At 38.9% G+C, this 24,401-nt stretch overlaps 1 protein-coding gene across 1 annotated transcript; it reads right to left on the bottom strand.

The window, feature by feature from the left end:
* Positions 1-1,868: 1,868 nt before the first annotated feature.
* LOC127321945 (rRNA biogenesis protein RRP5) lies at positions 1,869-18,964 on the bottom strand. Its single transcript, XM_051350898.2, has 40 exons — positions 18,759-18,964; positions 18,467-18,681; positions 18,161-18,301; positions 17,831-18,007; positions 17,256-17,352; positions 16,520-16,632; positions 16,314-16,436; positions 16,166-16,237; positions 14,770-14,862; positions 14,511-14,621; positions 14,243-14,365; positions 13,908-14,096; positions 13,728-13,802; positions 13,140-13,276; positions 12,750-12,884; positions 11,335-11,474; positions 10,928-10,993; positions 10,280-10,386; positions 10,127-10,207; positions 9,947-10,021; positions 9,756-9,857; positions 8,997-9,162; positions 8,790-8,917; positions 8,363-8,446; positions 8,166-8,266; positions 6,743-6,896; positions 6,573-6,647; positions 6,353-6,497; positions 5,588-6,194; positions 5,298-5,358; positions 4,656-4,801; positions 4,398-4,581; positions 4,228-4,326; positions 3,849-4,153; positions 3,598-3,774; positions 3,325-3,421; positions 3,089-3,244; positions 2,784-3,020; positions 2,614-2,697; positions 1,869-2,122 (listed from the first exon to the last, which is right to left on the bottom strand). Exons 1-40 carry the CDS (start codon positions 18,931-18,933, stop codon positions 2,015-2,017), a joined length of 5,661 nt encoding a protein of 1,886 aa, XP_051206858.1. The 5' UTR covers positions 18,934-18,964; the 3' UTR covers positions 1,869-2,014.
* Between the last annotated feature and the right edge of the window lie 5,437 nt (positions 18,965-24,401).

The raw sequence follows: 24,401 nt of genomic DNA on the forward strand, positions 1-24,401 counted from the left end.
CGTGTTTTGAATTCACAACATGACATGATTTCTGAGCGTCATACCGGAACAAGAGATGCGCTTTTATGTTTGTCCCCGAATAGCATTGGCGGCTGGAAATTCTGTTGTGTTAGGTTTTACTCTCCACCGGCCCTTTCCTTTCATAGGTCAACTTTTATATGGGCTTAGGCCTCTTAGGCCAGAAACTTTTTAAGTGTTCAACACTCGTTTTCAAGATAGGTGGTAGATATCTATCAACTTCATTGTGTCACATGCCAAGTTTAACATGAGTAAGGTTACCAACATTGATGAAGAAACGATCCTGCATTGTTTACAATACGTATGGCTAACTCTCCACGTTTTCAAGGGTCTCTTCCTCAGAAGTTTTAACTCACTCAGAAGGTACTTTACCTAGAGTATCTCACTCACCCCTTGAGATAGAACTCTATATTCAGCTTCTGTCGTTGACCTAGATACAACTGTTTGTTTCTTGCTTCTCCATGAGACCAGATTTTTCTCCCACAAATACACAGTAGCCCGACGCTGATCTTCTATCATCTTGACAACCAGTCCAATTAGAATTTCTATAGCATCCACCTCAAGATGTCTGCTCTTTGCAAACCAGAACTCATTTCCCAGTATCACCTTCAAGTATCTTAAGATTCTGTGCACTATATCAAGATGCCCACTCCTTGGCTCATGCATGTATCTGCTCACAACACACACGGCAAATGTAATGTCAGGCCGGTATGGCACAAGTATAATAGGCTTCCAACCAATTTTTGGTAATCATCTTTCTTCACTGGCTCACCTGACTGTGTCGTTACTTGATGATTTTGTTCAATTCGGGTAGGGGCTACACGACATCCCATCATGCCCATGTCACTCAAGAGGTCTAAGGTGTATTCTCGTTGACACAAAGATATTTCCTTCTCTGTCCGGGCCACTTCTACGCCAAGGAAGTATTTAAGTTGCCTAAATCTTTCACTTCAAACTCATTGCTCAAACACTCCATCTATCTGTTTATTTTCTCATGGTCATCTCTAGTGATGTCCACATAGACTGCAAGAATGGTGATCTTCTGATCATAGTGCCTGTAGAACACCATGTGGTCACCATTACATTGACCATACCCCATTCCACAAACAGCGCGCATGAACCTATCAAATCAAGCTCTTGATAATTGCTTTAGACCATAAAGAGATTTCTTCAGCTTGCATATCTTTCATGTGGTTTGAGAGATACCGAAACCTAGTGGTAGTGGCTGCTCCATATTTCTAAACCAATTTCTCACTTGGCAGTTGGGCGATGTGTGTTACTCTGGACTTCTGACGGGATTTATACTCTGCTAAGTCCACATTTGAGTTACTTCACCAGGGATTCATTCATTTTGCTGCAACAGAGGCCATCTGGGAGAATGAAACGCCCCTCAAGTGCAAGTTTTTTACCTAGCTAGCAATTCAGTATCAGTTCTACAACTCAGATAGAAAAGTTCAGCATCGCCTGCAAGATAAGATGGTGGACTATTATGTCTGCTTGCAAGACGAGTCCCTAAGCGTGACAATGACCATCTAGCAATGGCCAAGATCTAGTCATCGACACAGCAAACACAGAGAAGCCGGTGTATAAGTTGGCCATTTTCTAAGCATCTCTTCACCAAATTCTGTTTCATTGGATACATAATATGTAATTGCTGTTGGAAACAAATTTCTAATCCTTTCGAAGAAAGTTATCATTATGTTTGAAGCCAATATACTTGTTACATCACACACAAAATAACAATGTCATATTTTGCTTCCTACAAGAATATTAATAATTATCGTTATTGCCGTCAAAATACAAATACAAGTGTGCCAACACAAAAAGAAATTGGTGCGGGCATGGGGACTGTATTCTCTACCACAATCACGCCACGAACAAAATTGCGGACCTTTCAACAGCAGCGTTACAAGAGAGATCAATGAATTCCGTCTGCTGGTCTCCGCTGTCATGCTTCCAGGAGGGAAGCAGCACCTGCAAGGTGCGGTTTCGCACATCAGGCTTTCAAAATCTCAACATACTCCAATGCCTTCTGCTTCACATGCTCGATTCTTTCTTCATCGCCCTGAGACTTCTCATATCTCAGGTACTTCTTGAACAAGAACTGCAAATGCCGAGCATATGAAGAAATTAACATTAATCGGAATGGTATTGAAGCCTTTGTTAAAAATGATGACATGAAGTTACTGATGGCAAGTATCAGGTACGGTGGTTTCCTTGGTGAAACAAGTAAACAATCTTTCCAACCAATAATTAAGGAAGTCCCACAGGGAAATAGAAGAGATAACAGCAAGCCTGTTAGGGTAGTATTAGTTGAAATCCCCTAAAAGTAATATGCAGGGAATCTAAGAGAGATATGCAGGGAATCTAAGAGAACCAAACACCAAATTACAACTTAGCTAGCTCCATAGAACGAAAAATGAGAGGACAAATGCATGAAACGTGGAGTTCACTACTGCTGAGAAGCCTCTGTTCAAAAAGTACGCTGAGAAGCAAGAAGTGCTACAAGAACATATGATTCAATTTTATGCATCTATATGTTGTTATACTATTTCAATAGTAGCAAGACTAGAATACACAAAGATTGAGCCAAACCTTCATCTTTTTTGGAGGAAGACTAAGGCATGTTACCCTATCAAATAACGCCCGTATAATCTCTGTGTCACCAACTCGAATCTCCTAAAAAAGATTGTGACTGTCAATATGAAACTGAATAAGTTGACAGAATAACAAATAAAGGCAATTGACTGCAAATGCAAAATTACTTGGTCTAGGTAAACACTCCAAAGATTTGTTCTTTTTGGATACTCCCGTAGGATCAGCTCAAATCTGGATCTCCCTTCCTCAGGCACACCGCACTTGAACTCCAGGATAGCAGTCTGCGAAAGAAACTTTATGCGCTTGCTCTGTGGCAGGCTTAGAAGCGCACGGTTTACAACGGATTTGATGTATTCAACATCCTTCTGTTGACTGAGAGAAAAATGAATGCGGCGTAACCAGATCTGCAATTGCACCATGTAATGTAAGTCATAAATTTGCTTCAATACAACCAACAAAGCGACAAACTAACCTTGCATGAAGTTTTGAATCTTTTGGTCATTCTATCAAAAAGTTCATCTGCCAGTTCGTGCTGTTTAGTCCTCTCATACATTCCAAGAAGAGCCAAGTGCACCTTCTTGGGATCACAGTACTGCAATGCTCTTTGGAATATCTTCTTGACAGCATCCTTGTATACGCCAACAACAATTCAGTATCACCAATTGGGACAATAGAAAGAGACATAATATAGTGTTGTTTTTAACTTACCTCCCGTGGACTCCCGTATTCATTTTCAAGGTTAAAGTATGCTACCCATACATTTAGTTTCTCCTCCTCCTCTCTAATGTTTATTGTTCTCAAGGCCCTAATAAACACGAGGAACACTTTTATTAATACGAAAAATTCAACTAGATATCAAAGCATATAATAAATTAATAAGAATTTGATGGAACATTTTTATCCAGAAAAGTATCTTCCTATCACCACAGGATATTCGAGACATCCACAAGGTCTGAGATGGTCATTATTCTGCAGATGTACCTTTCAGCTACTGAGCGTGCTTTCTCAACATCCGCAAGGTCTAACAAAAATGCCATATAGTTTATCCAGACGAAGCTACTATTTGGAGAGCTCCTAACCAACTTCTCAAATTCATCCGGAGTCTGCGGTTTATCTTTCTGTAAAGCCCTGTCCTCCAAGGCACTGATTTCGATTTCCCTGAAGAAAAAACAGGGTGTGAAGAGCATGGGATGCACTGTTAAAGGTACAAGGAGAATGAAATATGTGAAAACCTTTGCTTTCTTTTTCTTGTCTTCTCCTTCAACCGTTTATCGCTCTTTTTCACATTTGATTCAGTTCCATTAGCAGTTGCATGACCTTTCTGACCACTCTCTTGGTCAGAACCTTCATTTTCATCCAAGGAGACCTGAAGTGGTGGAACAGAAGCCCTGGGCTCTGGTCCCGGAAGAACAAAGCTCATGTTCAAATCTCCAGACATCTCAGGGCAATGGCTGATGTCTGTAGGAACCCTTTCATCATCAGAGTCGAAGTAAGATTTCTTCAGGCCAAGGGACACTCGATGCCGTTCCACATCAATCTGAATGTAGAAGGAATGTGAATTTTAGCACAAATTCATTGCAAACGACCAGACCAACCATAAATAAAACTTGCCTTCAAAATTTTGGCTTTAACCATATCACCAGCTTTGAAGCAAGAGTTAATATCAAGAACTGGTTCATCAGAAAGTTCTGATATATGACACAAGCCCACCTACAAAACAATGATCTATGTAACATACCAGTTACTGACAACCACTTGCAGAATCAAGGACAAAAATATACCAGTTCGCTGCTCTGGATTGTCACAAATAATCCATAGGATTCAACCCGTTTAACTTGACCATCAATGATGCCCCCAACATGCAGATCACTGTAGCTAATGTCACACGACTTCTGCGATTTGCTACCAGTGCTCTTCCTAAGTGATACCTCAACTTTCCCTGATATTGGTTCTGCAGACAAGACCCTGCAGGATTTTTCAATTAGATCGATGAGAGAATGTTTCAGTTTTATGAGCATTTGTAAATGCTGAGATCTAACCTTCCCTGTACAAGCATTCCAACTGAAAAATCCTTCTGAGGATTTTCAACATACTCATCTGACAAATTTGACAAAATAATCCTAGCCTCAACCATTCGAGAAAGCATGACGAAACATCCTTTGGCATTCACATTCTTCACATAACCCTACAATGTTAGAAGCAAATCACGTTACTTTACTGTAGAAATCTTTATATAAATTGGTAAAAACCACAACTTCACATATACCAAAAGCCAGGATAATCAAGAAATTACAGCAGAGGGCTTTCTATAAACTTGTGAAGGCCACAACTTTGAATACCAAAAAAGCCAGGAAGTCAAGAATATAAATTCATTTTTCCACAAACTGCATTAGCAACAATTTCTATTCATTTACATGCTCAGTTGCTCACAGCCCAACAAAACAAAAACTTAACTCTAAAAACAAAACACTATAAATAAGAGGGGCTTATAAAACTCCCTTGTACGAAGAAGTATAAGAAAAGGCATTTGTGCTCTATTATAACAACTTATAAGAAGCCCTCCCAAGTTCTATAGTATCAATGTTGTAATAATAACATGACGCCACCCATTTACTGCTACAAGTTCACATTTCTAGATTTTCAGACAAATAGAACATTGCTTAAAAGTGAGAAGAAAATACCTTAACCTCTGTACCGGGGCACAGATCATCTATCTTCTCAAACCGGGGAGTGCAAGTTGCCCTACAAAACAAAGTACATTAAGTGCTAGACGGGAAAAAAAATCGTGCAACTAAAATAAAATGACTTTGTCCACAATATTGACCATTCTGACGGGGCTATTTTATGCGGGGGGGATTGGGTCATTGTTTTGCCTCAGAAGACAATCATGGCACAAGCAATCCCACACATAAAAAAAGACAGTTGTTCATTAACTTCTTACAAACAATACTTTTGCAAGTGAGGGACTTACGAATCATCAACTAATCTTGAGTGATCACTATTTGCGCAGATAATTGATGAGCGAAGTGATAGGTCAACTCGGACAGAACCTTCAGACGGGCGGCTTACAGCCAGGACCTTGCATTTCACAAACTGACCTTCGTGGAATTCAGACAGGGGTTCAGGAACCCATGAATCAACAATTTCAGTATAATGAACCCTTCCATGTAGATGAGGTCCGATCTTGATGACAAGCCCACCAACACCAGGTAGAATCCTCTGAATGCATCCACCAATGATATCTCCTTCCCTCGTGTGTTCAGCAATAGAAGAGACTGATTGTTCTTTGACATTCTCAAGCATGCATTGGTTATCAAGCGCTTTCAGCCTCAATAATTTTTGCTCTCTGTTCACACCAATAACACGTCCTTTAACTGCTTGGCCGACACTATAACGCTGTTGGAACTCTTTTAATTCACTGGGCTCAACTGAACTATCAAGAATAAACAAATGAGCCATAACATCTCTTGATAAAGTTAACCAGACCCACTCTTTATCCACCTTGACAACATAAGCACGCACAATGCCATTAACATAATGATCGAGTTCAGCTTGAAGGAGACTTAATTCTTCCGACCCTGTTATTTTTTCAATCGGACAAAAAAAACCAGCAACCAGGAAACCAAGTAATCAGAAATCAGAAGAAACACCAAACATATGTAGCAATGTTTAAACTAAAAGGAAGCAGTTGCATATACATGAAATGGACAAACAGAAAGATTTTGGTACAGCATACCTTTAAGCACAGATGGTTTAACAGATAGTTCCCATTTCAAATTCCTTCCACTTTTTCCTGAATGTTCTGCAACAATTCTTGCTTGGATCTTTTGCCCGATTCTGAGATTGCTAAAAGGATTCTCACAGCAATGTTCTTCAAGGACCTGAAAGAAACATGTCATCGATCACTGATCCAATACTACATATGAAAATCACTTCAGATAAAGTCAGGTATATACCTCAGTAATATGAACTCTTCCATGAAGATTGGCACCAAATTTTAAAATAAGCTCAAGTGGCTTGATATCAATAATCTGTGACCAACCAGGATTAATATTTATAAGCAACGTATGCGAACAGAGAGTTAAAAAAATGACTAAGCATACGACTGCTAAAAAAATGGTTGCACCTCTGCTTCAACAAGTGACCCAACTTTGTGGTCTGATTTCTTCTTAGCTCTTTTAGAACTAGAGAGACCCGAATCCTGAGCTGATGCTTTCGGGAGTAGGATAAGTCTTCCAGAAGGGTCAGAATTTGGGATACTTCCAACAACAACAGTAATGCTGCAATAAAACAAGGACAAAATAAAAGAAAATATAGTCAGTACTGTAACTGCATATGCACCAACAGGATAACACTTGTAAAATTCTAACGTCAAGCAACTTGAAGAAAAGCTACTGACAGCCTTACTGCAAAAGAAAATCATATAGATTTGTGGATCTTGGGAATTACAAAAGGTACATGTCTTAATTTTTGCCTGTGACGATGCAATACACAAATGTTGCTTTCCACTTAACTAAAAAACTGCCATGATAACATACAACAAAATTGCCTGCAGAGTGGCAGATACTTCTCTCTCTTTATATGACACGAGATAGGGCTCGATGCATTTTCGACAGTGAGCAAATTGAAATCGCAACAACATAAATGTGAAGCTCAACGGCATGGGTCAAACCAAAATAAAAAATGCCACACTTCACAGCATCTACAGGACTAGACTAACAATCACTGGACTGGGTTCCATTTAAAAGAAGTGAACAATGTATAAAAGATCAACAATAATGCAACAATGCAGATAACAGTATTCAAAACATTATAAATCCAGTAAAAGGTGAGCATGTGAGCTGCATCAACATTTCTACCAGCCAAGTGAGTAGGTGCAAAAGAAGCTTGGCATCGGCTCGAGCAAAACAATGATATACATAATTTAGTATGTAATGCGTATGGTTCAATCAAACTAGTTCAAGTGAGGTTCAAACTTTTCATAAATGCAAATATTCAAAGTTGTGCTGCATTATCAAGCCACTTGCATTGATGATACGCCACCGTAGTACATAAGAGTGCTATGACTAGTTGGAGCCATCGACCTGGGATTATTTCCGGCGATGTAAACTGGCGTCCTGAAGAACACTACCCCTTTCAACCCATCGATCTAGCCATCTACTCATCTGCGACCCTAGTCCCACAACCCCATTCCTTTACCGGGCAGATCCAGATTCCTGGCAACTAGCTATGTTGGCTCATGTTCGCCTCATTTAAGCTCCTAGATGCCTTGCATGTCCAAATGATAGGACAGTTTACTAACATATTATGTTTGAGATAGTAACATGTGGCAACAGAACCAAAAAAATCAGAAATAAATCATACCATGTACAATTGTAGATAAAAGGGGTAAATAAAGTATCGTCAGTGGTATCTCAAAGCCTGATCTATAGTATGGGTACTTCATATATTATTTGTGTTCTAAAAGTGAACCATTTGACTTTTGGTCCCCAGCAATTCTAAAAAGTAAATAATGCAAGCAATATACTGAAGTAAATTCACATGATTACCGCTGTCCATAATCATAGTTGTGATGAGGAAGCAGTTGCGAGTTGTAATCCATCAATGGAGCAAAGCCTATTGCATAATTATACTCGGGGACAGAAAAAACCTGGATAGAACAAAACAAAGAGAAAAGAATAATAAATTGCTCAACCTTTAAAGTAAAAATAATATATTGGACAGATGATAAGAGTAAGTTGCACACCACATAGCTGTCTTTGACTATCTCTACAACTGCATTCACTTCTTCGTTAAGTTCCAAGTCCAAAACCGCAGCTCTGTGACGTTTCTGAAGTGCAACCAACAAACCAGTCCAAGATAACAAAAGTTGGTGTCAAAGCAATTGAAGACTAGTAAATAAATTGAATAACCATGCAGATGTTTTATTTGGTGAAAAATGAGATTCGGAAACAAATGTTGACAATTTTTTCCAGAGTTAAGCTACACAGCTAAGAGTTCAGCCCATCAAGCAAGCACTGCAGATAAGAAGGGCAGTATAGCAAGAAACATTTCAATGGAGATAAAATACTAAACTATGCACAAACAACTACTAGAACTAAATGACCGAAATATTGTTGGAGAAGGCAATTCTTAATCAAACACGTATATTTCTGAGAAGGGCCTATTATTACCTTCTTTTTTCCATCCTTGCTGACACTGTCAACTAGTTCAGGTTTAAGGGATACATTTACAACTCCATCAGAAAAATCAACAACCAGACCTATCACAGAAGACCCCACTTTTACAGTATTGCCACCAACTGCAAAAGAAGTACATTTTCCAATGATCTTCATCAGTTAAAGTTAATAAGGCATAAAAGGAGAAAATGAGCTACTTACGTTGATGATGTTCAATTAGACCAACAACATCTGGATGATCTTTGAAGTTAAGGATAACACCATATTCTTCTACTGCTCCCACCTCCCCCTTAACCAAGCTACCAATGCCAAAAGATTTCATCCAATCATGAGAAGTACTAGGACCTGAATACTTCAATGCCGCAATCTAAGCCAACAAGGTAACACCAACTGTAAGTGTACACGTTAAAGCATATTCTAGACATGGTTAATATATATCAAAAACATAGAGTACAAAATAGTAAAATACTTAACAAATCAGAAGCTCTTTTGTACGATATTTTCAAATGAACCATAGTAATGGTATTTCAACCTAGCAAAGCTTAAATTTAGAGAGTGGACTCACATGAACCAACAGTGCTGATAAGCCCATGGAGCAACAAAAAACACAGCTTATGTACCCTAAATTATCAAATAACTTCATAACCTACATGCCAGAGGTTCATGTATACTTAAAACACATGTGCATCAGCCATCAGGTGACAATTAGTCCTGCATAGCTTTTCAAGTAGCTAGCAAGAAGCTGCTATTCCATGTTGTTTCACACTGACGCCTACACATCCATTTATACAGGTAAATACAATAGTTTTGTCAAGTTCGGCTAAACTGGTCTCCACAAGCATATAATTATTGCACTTGTAGATTCCAACCAGACATCGCCAATCACTGCTTTTATTTTCTAAGAGTTGCACAAAATACCACATTGCCAGCATAGCAGCTACAAATGATTTGGACTCAGACCTTTTTGTCCAGAAGAAAATATCCTTGAATAAAGGAACAATCAGGTGAAGAGCACATGGACTGTTGGAGTGAAAGCTTCACCCGAGCAGAATCAGCATTTACCTATAACAAATAATGAACCGTTCAGAATACAAACCAAACAACAAAGTATCCAAACATGAAACTACCAACAACAGAATGTAAATACTTACATTGAGGACATGACTCCGAACTGATTGGCCAACACAGAATGCATCGGAGAGCTTTTCAATCGGCCTATCAACTGCCTTTGGGAAACAATATTAGGCTTTCTTTTTCAGATAAAAGAGAGAACGCCGAAGCCAAGACATGCAAGATAAAAAGAGAGAGTGAAAGAGGCAAGGCATGCTTACTTTATCCTTGGGAGAGAAACCAGTTAGGGGTCCAAGAAAGCGAACAAAACAACCAGCCTCTATAATGTTGCAAATATAGCCCTAAGACAAAAAAAATACATGTCAACTGACTTGCTCATTAAAAAACTAACTGAAATAAATTAAGAACTTTACATGAACTACAGCTCCCGCTTGCATCTGTGATATCTCTGATGGAATTTCATTAGCAGTGTTGATAAGTGAGGGCTTAGCGGAAAGAATTAAATTTTGGCCTTCGGCATCTGCATAGCATCATACAGAAAGGCAATAATTAGTCAAGTGAACTGACATCCACATGAATAAAACAACCAAAAGTACATCAAGAAATATCTGTAAAACCAATTGATTATATGAATAACATGCTATCCCTTTGTTCCTCAAAAGAAGCCATATAAAAAAATTCAAAAGTCAAAGTGAGAAGTTTGACCGAGATTTTAGAAAACTAACAAGTTGCATAATTCAAAGTCAATATCATTAGATACATCGTGAAATATATTTTCATATTATATTTATATATAGTAATATAGTTGTTGATAGTTTTTCCTATGTAAGTTTTTCCTATGTACTTGGTCAAAACTATACATCGTTTGACTTCAGAAATAATTCATAAGATTTCTTTCCAGGAACAGAGGTAGTATATACAGACCTAGTAATGCAATAGCTCAAATAGAAGTACAAATATTGGTAGTACATTGTACTCCCAGCAGGTGAACAACAGGTGGGAAATTGTCATTTATTCATAAAAACTGAATAACGAAAGAGTTAGAACTTTCATGACTTTACCAAGAACCAAAAGCTGGCTGAACTCGTGGCCAGGCTTCAACAAATTCTTCAACTGAGCAACTTGACCTAATTAAGAAAAAAGGCAATGGATGAACAGAACAACAATCAACATATGAACTGGGAAAAAAGAAGTGTGCATGTGCAGGCCGAGTGCATGTAATTTTCAGTAGTTCATGTGTGGGGCCAGGGGGAGTCCTAACAGAATGGACTAAATGATACCTAAGGAGAAAAAAAAACTGCAATGGATGAACCAAACAACAATCCACAGATGAACCGGGGAAAGAGAATTGCGGATGTGCAGACCGCGTGCATGTCAGTTTCAGGAGTAGGTGCCTGTTTGTGTGTGGGGCCAGGGGGTGTACGAACAGAATGGACTAAATATTTCGCAAATCACAGAAAGGATATACCATGATAATCTGCCAACTGTTCATTGAGTATAGATCCCTTGGAGAAGCCATTGACACTGACGACAACAGCTCCAGGAGTAAGTCGCTCCACAACACCAGAGACAATAGTACCCACCTTTGCAGTATCAGCTTGAATGGCCCTGCAAAAAGTGATTTGTTTTTTGTCAAGCTACACAATAAATACGAATATTGCCTGCCAAAAACCCAGGTACCGGTTTTCTTTTTTTTAAGCTGAAAACTGTATGGGAGGCCCCAACAGTAAATTTTATTAAAAGAGAAACATTGTACAAGAGACGAAGAATGTACAAAAGGGCTTAGCCCAGGGCATAGCCCAAAGAGACTACAGGGAGTCTAGCCAGGCAATAAGAGGATATTTCAGATCATCTTTCATTCTGTAAGAAAGAAGAAGAGGTCTCTTTTAAAAGAGAAGGACCAAGATCTAGCAGAAGGCGCTATATTATCAAAAACGAGTGTGTTCCTATGCTTCCGAATATTACAGCAAGCCGTGGCAAAAGCTTCAAAGAAAAAGGCTCTTCCAAAGTTATGTCTTGCAGCGGTAATCATCTGAGGAAGTTGTAGACTGTCATCCAGTGAGATGTTAATTGATTGCCGTCTGCTGAAACTGCAGCTCCAGAAAAGATGGTTCCTGGTTTCCAATGACCCATTATCGCAGATTTGGCATAGACCATTGTCATTAAGATTGAAGCTTTTCCTTATTAGCATGTCCTTTGTGTTTAACCGGTCATTAGCTAGAAGCCAGAAAAAATATTTTATCTTAGGCGTGCATTTTGACTTCCAAATCCAGGGAGAGATCGGAGCCTGAATGTGTTCAACATGTAGTGTTGAAGATCTCAAACTGGTAGACTGCACATATCCAATGACAACCAACATTTCACGACAGGAAAAGTATTATTTCTCCACTCCCAACATATCAAAGTTGTGAGAGATGCAACCAAAAAGAAAATACCTTCACCATATCATCTTACTAGGGATATATCTAAAGATACCCCAACACTACCATATCATCTTACTGGGGACATATCTAGTGATACCAATACTTAAATGACGCCATCATAGGAACGTCAAAATGATATCATTTGTGTTGGTATCACTGGATAAGTTCACCCTCTTATTACATACACAAGAGCAAATGCTTGTACACTGGACCTTAACCCATCAAGAACTAAAACTGATCCCATGAAAAAACAAGGACCAATATAAAAATCAAATACAGTAGATCTTTTAAAAAGAAATAGAAAGATGATAGGAAATATAATAATCAAATGACCTTCCAAATATTGAAGAGAGTGCAAGAACAAAATCAACTCGTCGGTTACTTGTAACCATGTAAAACAAAACTGGATATGAGCAAGTGAGCAGAAAAAAAAAATAGAAGAACAAGAAGGAGCATTCACCTATTAGAAGATGTTGCAAAACTAACATTTAGTTTCCTTGAAGTAGGGATCACACTGACAATTCTACATTTGACAACTTGTCCGACATGATAAACACTTTCAGCTTCAGTGCCTGGCTCTAGTCCAATCTCAGATCTAATACAAATTAGGAAATATATGTCAGAGGCATATGTATATATTCAACAAAGCAATAGTAACTACCAAAAACAGCTTAAGACAAATCACGCTCAAACTTCAGATTTTCTATTTACTAAAATCATCACTGACAGAAACTTCAAAGACAAAAAAAAAACATATTTAATCATTAAGATCATCACTTGAGTATGGACAAACTGTACTGCGGTTAAAAACATCTAGCTGATGAATTTCATAAGAAAATAAGGAACCAACCTGCTAACAAAACCCTGAACTCCGTTGTAAAATCTCACAAAGCATCCATGCTTTTCTATTTTAGTAATCCATCCATGAGTCACTAAACCGATCTTTGCATCAGCATATGAGGCCAACACTTCAAGTTTTGACTTGACCTGAAGGAAATCCAGAATTTTATTATTCAACTCCTACTCAGGCAACATAACCAACGCTGCAAAGCATATAATTTCAGCCTTGGAATATTCAAGCTTATAGAAGAATGAGGAACAGTGTGAAGAACAAACTTCCTCCATCCATACTTACATGGCGCCCAAGTATTTTGAGTTTCAACTTTGACCATCAATTTGATCAATAAAACACGGGTTATGCGCCACAAAGATTATATCACTAAATTTCAATTTAAAACAACTTTCCAACAGTATAATTGTATGACATGACACTCATATTTTATAAGTCCAGGTGATGGTCAAAGTTTATTCACGAAATGTGAAGGCACCATGTAAATAGGGCCAGGAGAGTATTCCGCCATGCTCTATAAAATATAAAACAATTTGCAGGATAACAAATATTTCGACGGTGAGAAGACTAAGAGTACAGTTAATGTACCAGAGACTTCTTGTATGTCACTGTTATTCTCTTGGATTTGCAACCCAATACACGAAAAAGTAGTTCAGCTCCAACCTACAAAGAGAAACACCTGGTGTGTCAATTGTGGACAGGGCATGCATCTTAATCATATAGCAGTTTCATGATATGTGCAAAGAAAACAAAAGAACACCATGGCACCTTAAATTTCTTCGGTGGCTTTACAACATTGTCTAACTCAGACATGTGAGGAAGCGGACAAAGTGCTTTCACACCACTGGAAAACTGCACAATTGCGCCGAAAGGCTCAACTGTAACAATCTTAGCTCTAACTACCATTCCTGGTTTGACATCAGCATGGGTGAAAACAGAACCTTCAAAAGCGCTGTCCTGCAAAAAGATACAATATCCAGATCCTCAGATACCCACCTATTTTGCTAAATCAGTAAGATGGTACAAAATTTAAACATTGAAAAGTAAACAGGTGAAGTATACGGATATTCAAAAGTAAACAAAGACATAGAAAGATAAATTACTTTTAGGGTGCCTAATGCAACTCCCTCAAGATGTCGCACTCCGAGTACACGGACACGTGTCAAGCTGCCTTCCCTAAATTTCTTCTCCACATTCTTCACATCCTTGTCTGATACATCATGTATCTATAGTCGCAATTGTAATATCCAAATATTAAGATAGATCTTAATGAAAAGCATAATAAGGCATTCGGTGATGGCAAGCAACAGAAGATGGGCTATGCTTAAAACTGAATAGGCCAGCCAACAGAGTATCCAGAATAACACATACGCTAACAAATCCAGGTGATGGAGTTGGAGAGGGTATTTCGAGAAAAAGACCAGCCCTTTTATCCATCCTCAGCACCCTTGATTTATCATAAATTTCTCCAACTTTAACATTCTGCATTGAGAAATCAACAAATGAGTAAGACTGGGACAGGAAAGCCTCACTTTAACTATACTGTATATTCAACAAAAGTATACATGCTTAGATGGAAACATTAAATGATGTATCAAAGGAACTGAGCACTCAAAACCAGAAAACTTACAATAGGGGGTACATTAAGACGAAGTAAATGTTGGTTCAATGTAAGCCCAACCGCTCTTGTCGATGGATCAACAAATAAGATCCGGGCGTTTACCTGCAAATTGTAGCACAAAGGGGAATGAAAAAATCACACATAAAGTCCATGAAAATAACCAACAGTTCACGGCTTGACGATTTATCTGGATAATATGCTTCAACAACAGGGGCCATTGGTTGGAAACTGGACAAAAGCAAACAAACGCAAGAGGGACCATCATGCAGACCAAGACAATTTCAAATTGTTCGAATAAACTTGCAGCAAAATGAACTTGCGGCATGCATGGACCACAGCATTGCGTGCTAGGTTTCTAGCCACAATCCACTCAGATAAATGTGGCAAAGAAAGCAATTGCAACAGTTAACATGTCCTTTTTAATCTTAGAGCCAATTAGGAGGGTGCCAAGTGGGTTAGCCAGCCAATATTTTGCCACCATGATGCCACAGTTTATTGTCAGCTCCCGTTCCAGATGTTGAAAGGCCTCTGACAAACGTCTTTGACCATTTTTGCAATTATATGTTACAGAATAAGATTAAAGATAATTATAAAAAGTTTTTTCACAATATACCTAAATATTTTAATGTGACGTTTTGCAAGACAAAAATGTGGATCTGAGTATAGTGATTTCAAATCTAAAAAAAATCAGACTTCGTCATTTTTGTGTAGCTCAGAATACGAAACACTTCGAGTGGAAAACATCATTAGCTACTTTTAGGATTTTGTTTCACAATTTTTGGAAACCTGTAAGTATAATTTTAAAAATATATATATATGCAGGGAGCACTGGTAGTCAGGAGCCAAAAGGACTTTCCGAATATCTATCCATTTTTTGAGAAAATTATCACAGCATAAGTCATGTGACGCTAGTCCTCATTATGACACAATTTGCACTCTGCACTTGCATGCCGTTTGCAGCATTACAGAACAATTTGTTTTATTTGAACACCAGACAAGACACAAAAACAGGACAGATATCCATGTAGCTTTCTTATCTATTAGAACCATGCGAACAGATGAGTACCCTGAGCAGTAAGGAGTAAGCACTGAGAACAGAGATCGTTAACAGAGACAAAAGAGAAACCTGGCATAAAGAACTAAGCAGTTAATAATAACGTATCCTACACTTAGAATCTAAGAGTAAAAAAAAAAGAAAACAAATATGTTCTGGTAAGGAATCACAACTGCCCACTACAGTTTTGGTTCCAGTTCAGGTTTCCAAAACCCTTACACAGAGGTTCTACAAAGAGAATAAATAGTAAGTGCCGATGCATGTAAAATAGGTGCAAACTGACCCATGCAAATATCTTAGACTCTTTGGCATTAACAATTAACTAATGGACAGGGAAGAATTAATATATACCTTCTTATTCTTACTGTAATCATCTTTCCAATTACCAGAGGGAAAGGAGTTTGACAAATTAAAAATATCAGCCTGACAAGGAAAGGAGGCTAAGTGAGCAAAGCTACAAGATAAATATACGCAAGTGTTGAGGGAAAAAAGGACGTACTGTTCCAGTGAAATAAGTAAGAAATGATAGCATGATCCCATTTTCAAGGACTGAATGGACACGTGCACTCATCATCATGCCAGGAATTAAATGATCAATAGAAAGGCCTTTCAGATCTTTAATCTAGATAAAGACAGCATTGTAAATTAGTGATAACTAGATAGTACAGAATAAAATGAAGAGCCATTGACTAAAATCAACCATACAATAGATTTAGAGATCAAGTCTTCATCGGAACTCAAGTGAATAATAGACCGAGGTTTATCAATCGCCTTGACAACACATTGTATGAGTTTTCCAGATTCAGTCTTCACAGTTTCTACAAAAGAATACCAGTCGGTTAACTCTTGTCTATTTCTCAAAATGGAACATCATGATGAACATTTCATAAAGCTGGAGAAGGATCAAAGAGAACTTTTTAAACTTCACAGTATACAGCACTTCAGGTAAATCAGTACCGATATTCCTAATAATGGTTAAGCAGTAAGTTAGCAGACACCCCCCGCAGTCTGTCTTAATATGCCAAATCAAGAGTCAAGACACGAGCAGAGCTTACAAAATACTGAATTTGAGTTCCCATTTTAAAAAAAAGTTTGCGCCCTATAGTGTTTGCATAAAGGGCAACCACTGCCTATATTAACAGTTGAAAACAACAAAAGGATACATCTGAGTTATTTAATAAGTTTACCTACAAGTAAACCAATTAACAAGGAAAAAAACGTGCAGGCATTTTCTTCAACAAAACAAAATTGCTACAGATTAAATTATTGACATTATAAGCCCTAAGGAAATATGCCGCTATAAGCCTGTAAGCTACTGTGTTGCTCTGTGAATAGCAGTTATCTAAAGCAGCTAATGTAGACCAATAACTGGCATTATAATATATGAAGAAACAGCAAATAATTGTAACTATGACCTGACTAAGCAATCACCAATGTCTACCTTTGTCAGCTTTTGGCATAAATCCAGTGAAGGTGGATACTCCGAAATAAAGAATGTAACCATGGTCCTCAACGCTTTTCACTTGGGCAGTGAGTACCTGAGAAACATAACATGCGAGAGTTGGCTCAGAATCTAACCTATCAAGTGTGGCAGAAGTATAAAAGAGAAGAGAGAGCCTATTGAGCAGATTATGGATGCTGTAGAAGTACAGGGTGAGCAATAGCACCTTATGAAAGTTGAGTTTGGCAGGCAGATAAAAGACTGCCAACTCAACTGACTCTTAATAAAGGAAAAGTGACTAGGCTAGAAACAATTTAATAATAATTGGCGACCATTGTTCCATTAAAATTAGCATTGTTTAATGTGCATTGCAAGGATGCTTCATTCGCTGCCACTAGTGTGCCCAAGTTAGGGAGGTGAGCTCAAATCTCAAAAAATATCTCCAGAACTAAGATGGATAAGGATAAGGAAAATGTACATAATTCATGTTGTTCTGTCCTAAGAGTTAAGCCGATATGATGCATATCCAGAAGCAAGGCAAACTCGGGTAGAATCAATCAAGGTGAATATAATACCATTCCGTCCTGGATAGCATCGAGAGAAAGACCCTTGTACATGCGGCTCAACCGCAACGATAACCAAACCCGTTTGTTTACTTTTCCTTCTTTCTTGTCATCGTCCACTCGCAGAACCATGCAAGGTACAAGCTGACCAACATGGACAACTTCAGCACATAAAGTGCCATCATTATCCTGCACGAACAAAACCAGGTTCGGAGTGAAATAGAATAACTAAAATCAATATCAGCATCAGTTAAACACTTGGAAGGAAAAATAACTAAATTTTTATTATTTCTGGCAGAATATAAATTGCAACACCTTGAAGGAAAAAAGAAGAGTAAATACCCTGGTATTTCCATGCAGAGCTATATCCGAAACTTCCTCTGTGCGAACAAACCCTCTCATTCCACCAGGTAGACTTACTATAATGTCCTTTTGGTTGACTTCGATTACTACACCCCAAAGCTTCATATTGGGTGAAATATTCTGAGGAACAGAAAATGAAATGGTTAGCATGGCCGTTTCAGGCACTGATTCATACATATTATAGGGGGTTGCATACTAAATCCTAGTTCACTTATTTTCTAATCCTCTTAACTTGATATATTGTGTGGACAAGGTTAGGGCACTGAATATGGAGAGAGTGGAAACCTTGAGGGTTATGCGATTCGCAAATCGTGGGAGCTTCCCAGTGGTAGCACTACCGAACAGGGTCCCCAAGTCGTCGTCACCGGTGTCCATCCCTAACGAGACGTTGGCGTTCCTCTTCTTCTTCTTGTTTCCCGTCCTCTCCTCCTTGTCGAACTCTGCCTCGGCCTCTGTACGCGCCTCGGCCATCTCATCCCTGCTGAGGAGGCTGCGTCCTCCTGCGCAGCGAAACCCCACATCAGTACGAAATCGAAAGTAGGAAATCGGCAGGCGAAGCAGCAGAGCAGTTACTGACCTCTCGGGAAATCGCCGTCGTCGGCAGCGTTGAAGAGAGCTGCAGGCTGCTGCTGCTCCTCTATGGCATCCTCCTTGTGGTGGTTTTTGAATTCCTTGCGATTAGCACGCAGTTCCGGCTTGCCCGGGCGGTCGGGTCCCTTCTTCCCCTTCTTCCTATCTCCGTGCGGCGCCATGGCGCCCGGAGTGAGGGGATGAGGGTTGGACCAAGAGTTCCAGAGGCGACGGGTCTGGGATGGCAGCGGCGGCGCCGACGTATATGGGGACAGGACAGGACAGGGTTTAGGTTAGGCGAGGTTTTAGGGGAAAGCCGAGAGCTCGTGGTCGTGGCGGCCCAACTCATCTCATCTCATAGGCTGGGTCTGAGCCTCTGAGGGGCTCTGTGTATAGCACATGCCGCACACCCCACGGTAGGTGTTGGGCCGGCCCATTTGGATTTACTTTTTTGCCTTTTTCGATTTTTTCTGTTTTATTGTGTTTTTAAAATTTGAACTTTTTCAAAAACCTGTTTTCTTTTGTTGAACCTTTTTTCGAGTATGAACATATTTATAATTTGAACATTTTTTAAAATGTGGATTCTTTTCCCAAAAAGTTAACATTTTCAAAATATGAACATTTTTCAAATTTGAACATTTTTCAAATTTGAATAATTTTAAGGTTTGAACAATTTTTAAAATTTGAACAAAAAAGAAAAAAAAAGAAAAGAAGAAGAAATAAAAAACAGGAAAACAAACAAAAAAATAAAAAGAAAGAAATAATAAACACGAAATAAAAAACAAAAATGGGTCAGCCCCTATACCCGACCAGGGTGTGCAGCATGCCGTATACACCAAGTCGGTGTATAGGACTAGCGGGTCGGTGCCTCCCAGTCAGCGTTGCACTTTTTAGTGCAAGATTTTTTCGGTTTGTTTGGTGACTTCTAAAATCTTGCTAAATTCACAGTAGCTGTAACTTTTCATCCTCTATATGCATGGAAATTGGCTAAAATTTCTAACTTGTCTAAGTCATATTGAAAATTCAGCTTTACTGCAGCAAAAATTCCGGACAGATTCTGCCTCTCAATGTTAGATTCATTCTCTTCTGAGTATCAAAATATATTTTGCTTGGGACTTTTGATATGCTAGAATGAGTAGAACATTATATGCTCTCTGGTTCATGAATATATAATTTTATTTATAATTAAAACATTATCAAACATGATTTGTTTGTACCTCTAATGTCACCCCATAGAAAATAATGGGAAAAAAGTTTCTGATGAAGTTTTTTTCACAAGAAATGGAGGAATATCACACTAAGATCAATTCAAGTATAGTGAATATCATAAGTTTGGGGATGTTTATGACACCCACTCGACTCATTCTAAAACTCCTGGTTTGAGTACCTCTAAACTCTATTTTTTAGCAACATATAATTTTCGCAAAAACTTAAAGCGTCCTTATTTTATTTGTGTCTAGTTTTTAAAAAAATAAAAGAACCGTCACATTGAATGTTCATAATGCATTTGAATGAGCTATTGGACCAAACGCTCTTATCTCTTAATGATCAAATAAAATTAAGTTGTATGATTGTAAAACAAAAGGAGGAATACCTAAAGCTGAAATTTATTTTATGTATGGTATTTCTAGTTTGACATGCTCTATTGAGGGATCATTTGCTATGTGCCTTATTCAGTGATATTTATTACTAGTATACATAGATGTTTAATGTGAAGTATCATTGTTTGATGATGAATGAATAGCTCTATGGATACTATTGCATGCTTTTAGACCTCTGGCTAGCAAAAAAAAATGATTTCTTACACAAGCATAGACTTGTTTCCAAGCTCAACTCAAATCCAATGTCTATAATACCTACCTACATAGCACTTTCTATTCCAAGTATAATGTGTGTTATGCCTTCAATCTTTTCAAAATATCTTTTTGTGTAATCTCATAAGAAAGTAAGATTTAAGGAAAATACAAATATGCATGTTGTGGGTTTGACTGATTATGAGTAATGAGCTATACCATAACCACGCTTACTGGGGAAGTCTTTCAACATTGCACCATCGGGGTATTGTACCATGCGTCGATCATCGTTTCTTTTGTGTTGTTGATGGTTATCTCTTGCGGAATAAGTGGAGGTTATCAAGGGTAAGTATGCATGCATATTAGAGAAGAGCAATGGGCCGCTAAACGGAAGCCATGCCTAATCATGGTGAAAGTTTCAGCAAAGAGCATCCTCAATATGAAGAGTGAAAAAATAAAAATAAAAGGAGTTAGTGAAAGAGAGAGAGAGAGAGAGAGAGAGAGAGAGAGAGAGAGAATGGGAAAAGAAAAGAAAGAAAAAAAGAGTTCGAGAAAAAGTGAGAGGGAGCTAGAGAGGATGTTCAACGTTTGGTGTGCATGTTGTCCCGGTATGGATGGCCTATTGTTGAGATATCCATCTCTTTTGGTCATTTGTACAGGCGGCATGAAGGTACCCCATTGCGATACTTGGTTGAAACATGTGTGTTCAAAAGTTGGTAACCCGGAGCTGAGTAACAAGAGGTGTAATCCTTAGCAACCACAAAAATGAGGCAACATTTACTCATAAGAGGTCAAACACATGACTCGTAGATATCTCCACATAAGAGATTCATGGTACCCCATCCTTATTATTATTGTTGACATGAATTGCATATCCCAAAACCTCGTTTTATTCTCTCTACTTTTTATTTTGTTGGAGGTTTAGCACATATATTCCCTGCTTACTTTCTTATGTTCAAGAATAAAAAAATATCCAAAGAAAAGAGAGGACAAAGAGTCTTCCAACAATTCTATAGGGTTCTCCTAAGCATGATTTATACTTATCATTCATGTTGCTTGCAATGCTATTTACTATTATGCATGCTTTGTAGATTTAAGAGCTATCACTTTATGAGTTCATATTACTTCTTGTCATTCTTTATTGACTGAAACTTGTGATACTTTGCATGATCATTTAGAAGCTATATATAATAAACTCCAAAGGTCATGTTAGTTTTATCACCTTTATGCTTGGGACGAGCATAGGTTAAGCTTGGGGATGTTGATGCATGTAAAGTGCATACATAAACTTTGTCCTTTATCATATTGAATTCCCACATATTTGCAACATATATGATGATAATACCATGTTCTACATTGATTATGGGGATTTACCAATTATCCCCTTTATTTGGTTTATAACTCTTCAGAACAGGAATTCCCTGTTTCACGTGTTTTTCACTTTCAGAGACCTATACGGAGTCAAATTGATCTGAGATTTTTGGAGCGTTATCTTTTCATCGGGAGAAGCACCCTGGAAACCTAGAAGCACACCTGGATGGGCCTGAGGCCCAAAAGACACCAGGTTGCGCACCCTACATGTCTACGCGCGCCACCCGAGGTATTTTGGCTGTCGATCGTTCAATTCACTTAATTCTTTCATCCACTGACGTATTTTCACCTAAAAATCACTATGTATATGGCCCCGAAGAGTTCTGAGGAGGAGAGCACCGTAGAAGACATAAAAACGAAAACAATGGCTGCATCAACGAAGATTGGAGGGGGTAAATCCATCGGGATCTGTCAACACCAGGATTTTTAAGTCCGAATGCCTATTATATCATACATCGCAATCCCAGAAATATTGTTGTTGCGAGGCATAATAGTTAAGTATCACAGCCATCATTCATTACAAACCATAATGTCTTACAATTGGAATCACATCATCCATATTACACGAATAGTTGATCTATTGATCAACGAACAAACACAAGTTCATAGCGGAAGCGTAAGATACAAGGACTCTCTAGTCCACAGGCCAACGCTTGACGTCGAAAGACTCCTAGTTGTCGTAGGCGTCCTGCTGGTCATCTCCTTGTTCATGTTCATACTCTGGCCATTTGAATAGCCAGGGACAAAGCCGTGAGTACTTCAAGTACTCGCAAACTAATACTAATGTAAGTGCTAGACAACTCTAGTAAGGTTTGCTAAGCTCTAGTTTATTTGCATAAAGCCAATTTTAGTTCACAAGTATTTGAGAAAAGCTTATTCAAGTGCTAACTAACTCAAGTGGGAACATTAGTGTCATTCCCACCATTCAAGTGGTGATTTCAATTCAATTCACCACAAGTCATTTCACCATCTTCTTTCAACATCATTTTCAAAGATATGACATCGGAAACTGTATGGCCTTTCCAACCGTCCGTAACCATGGACGCGGCTATTCGAATAGGTTTACACTCTGCAGAGGTTGCACACTTGTGCCACAACATTTGATTTCATCCGTCGGGATTACCCCGAATCATCGTAACACAGTACGCGGATCATCAACCATAACCTTTCACTTACAAATCCTAGTATGAGCACCTCTCCCCATGAGCTTGGCCTCCCAGTGAAGACCAACTGTCAACCTGGGAACTGCACAGGGCTTGGCCGTACAATTCACCTCAATTCACATCTTTTCTCAACAACGGAGGCAGACTCAAGCATAACCCCTATGATGTGTGTTCAGAGGGAACCCATACTAAGATGCATAAACTTCCAGTTAAGCCCTACCCATAATCAGGTATTGTGGGGGTACCTGATGACCCACAAGTATAGGGGATCGCAGCAGTCTTCGCGGGTAGTATAACCCAATTTATTGATTCGACACAAGGGGAGACAAAGAATACTTGAAAGCCTTAACAGCGGAGTTGTCAATTCAGCTGCACCTGGAAACAGACTTGCTCACAAGAGTTTATCAGTAGTAACAGTTTTGTAGCAGTAGCAGTAGTGAAATAACAGCAGCAGAGTAACAGAGACAGCAGTAGTGATTATAGTAAACAGCAGGATTAAAATACTGTAGGCACGGGGACGGATAACGGGCGTTGCATGGATGAGAGAAACTCATGTAACAATCATAGCAGGGCATTTGCAGATAATAATAAAACGGTGTCCAAGTACAAAGCAATCAATAGGCATGTGTTCCAATTATAGTCGTACGTGCTCGCAATGAGAAACTTGCACAACATCTTTTGTCCTACCAGCCGGTGGCAGCCGGGCCTCAAGGGAATCTACTGGATATTAAGGTACTCCTTTTAATAGAGTACCGGAGCAAAGCATTAACACTCCGTGAACACATGTGATCCTCACATCACTGCCATCCCCTCCGGTTGTCCCGATTCTTGTCACTTCGGGACCATTGGTTCCGGACAGCGACATGTGTATACAACTTGCAGGTAAGACCATAAACAATGAATATCATGATGAAACAATAACATGTTCAGATCTGAGATCATGGCACTCGGGCCCTAGTGACAAGCATTAAGCATAGCAAGTTGCAACAATATCATAAAAGTACCAATTACGGACACTAGGCACTATGCCCTAACAATTTTATGCTATTACATGACCAATCTCATCCAATCCCTACCATCCCCTTCGGCCTACAGCGGGGGAATTACTCACTCATGGATGGGGGAAACATGGCTGGTTGATGGAGAGGCATCGGTGGTGATGATGGCGATGATCTCCTCCAATTCCCCGTCCCGGCGGAGTGCCAGAACGGAGACTTCTGGCTCCCGAGACGGAGTTTCGCGATGTGGCGGCGTTCTAGAGGCTTTCTGGCGACTTCGACTTCTCCCCGTGCGTTTTTAGGTCGAAGGCAATAAATAGTCCGA

The sequence above is a fragment of the Lolium perenne genome, chromosome 2 (assembly GCF_019359855.2).
Source record: "Lolium perenne isolate Kyuss_39 chromosome 2, Kyuss_2.0, whole genome shotgun sequence".
Lineage (NCBI taxonomy): Eukaryota > Viridiplantae > Streptophyta > Magnoliopsida > Poales > Poaceae > Lolium > Lolium perenne.

What these genes read in the sequence shown, in the direction of transcription:
- LOC127321945 (XM_051350898.2), bottom strand. Translation starts at nt 18,933, where the DNA reads ATGGCGCCGCACGGAGATAGGAAGAAGGGGAAGAAGGGACCCGACCGC. An exon ending in TTACTTATTTCACTGGAACA is followed by an intron (nt 16,238 to 16,313) that starts GTACGTCCTTTT and finishes TTTCCTTGTCAG; the next exon opens with GCTGATATTTTTAATTTGTC. An exon ending in TGACATACAAGAAGTCTCTG is followed by an intron (nt 13,277 to 13,727) that starts GTACATTAACTG and finishes GATTTCCTTCAG; the next exon opens with GTCAAGTCAAAACTTGAAGT.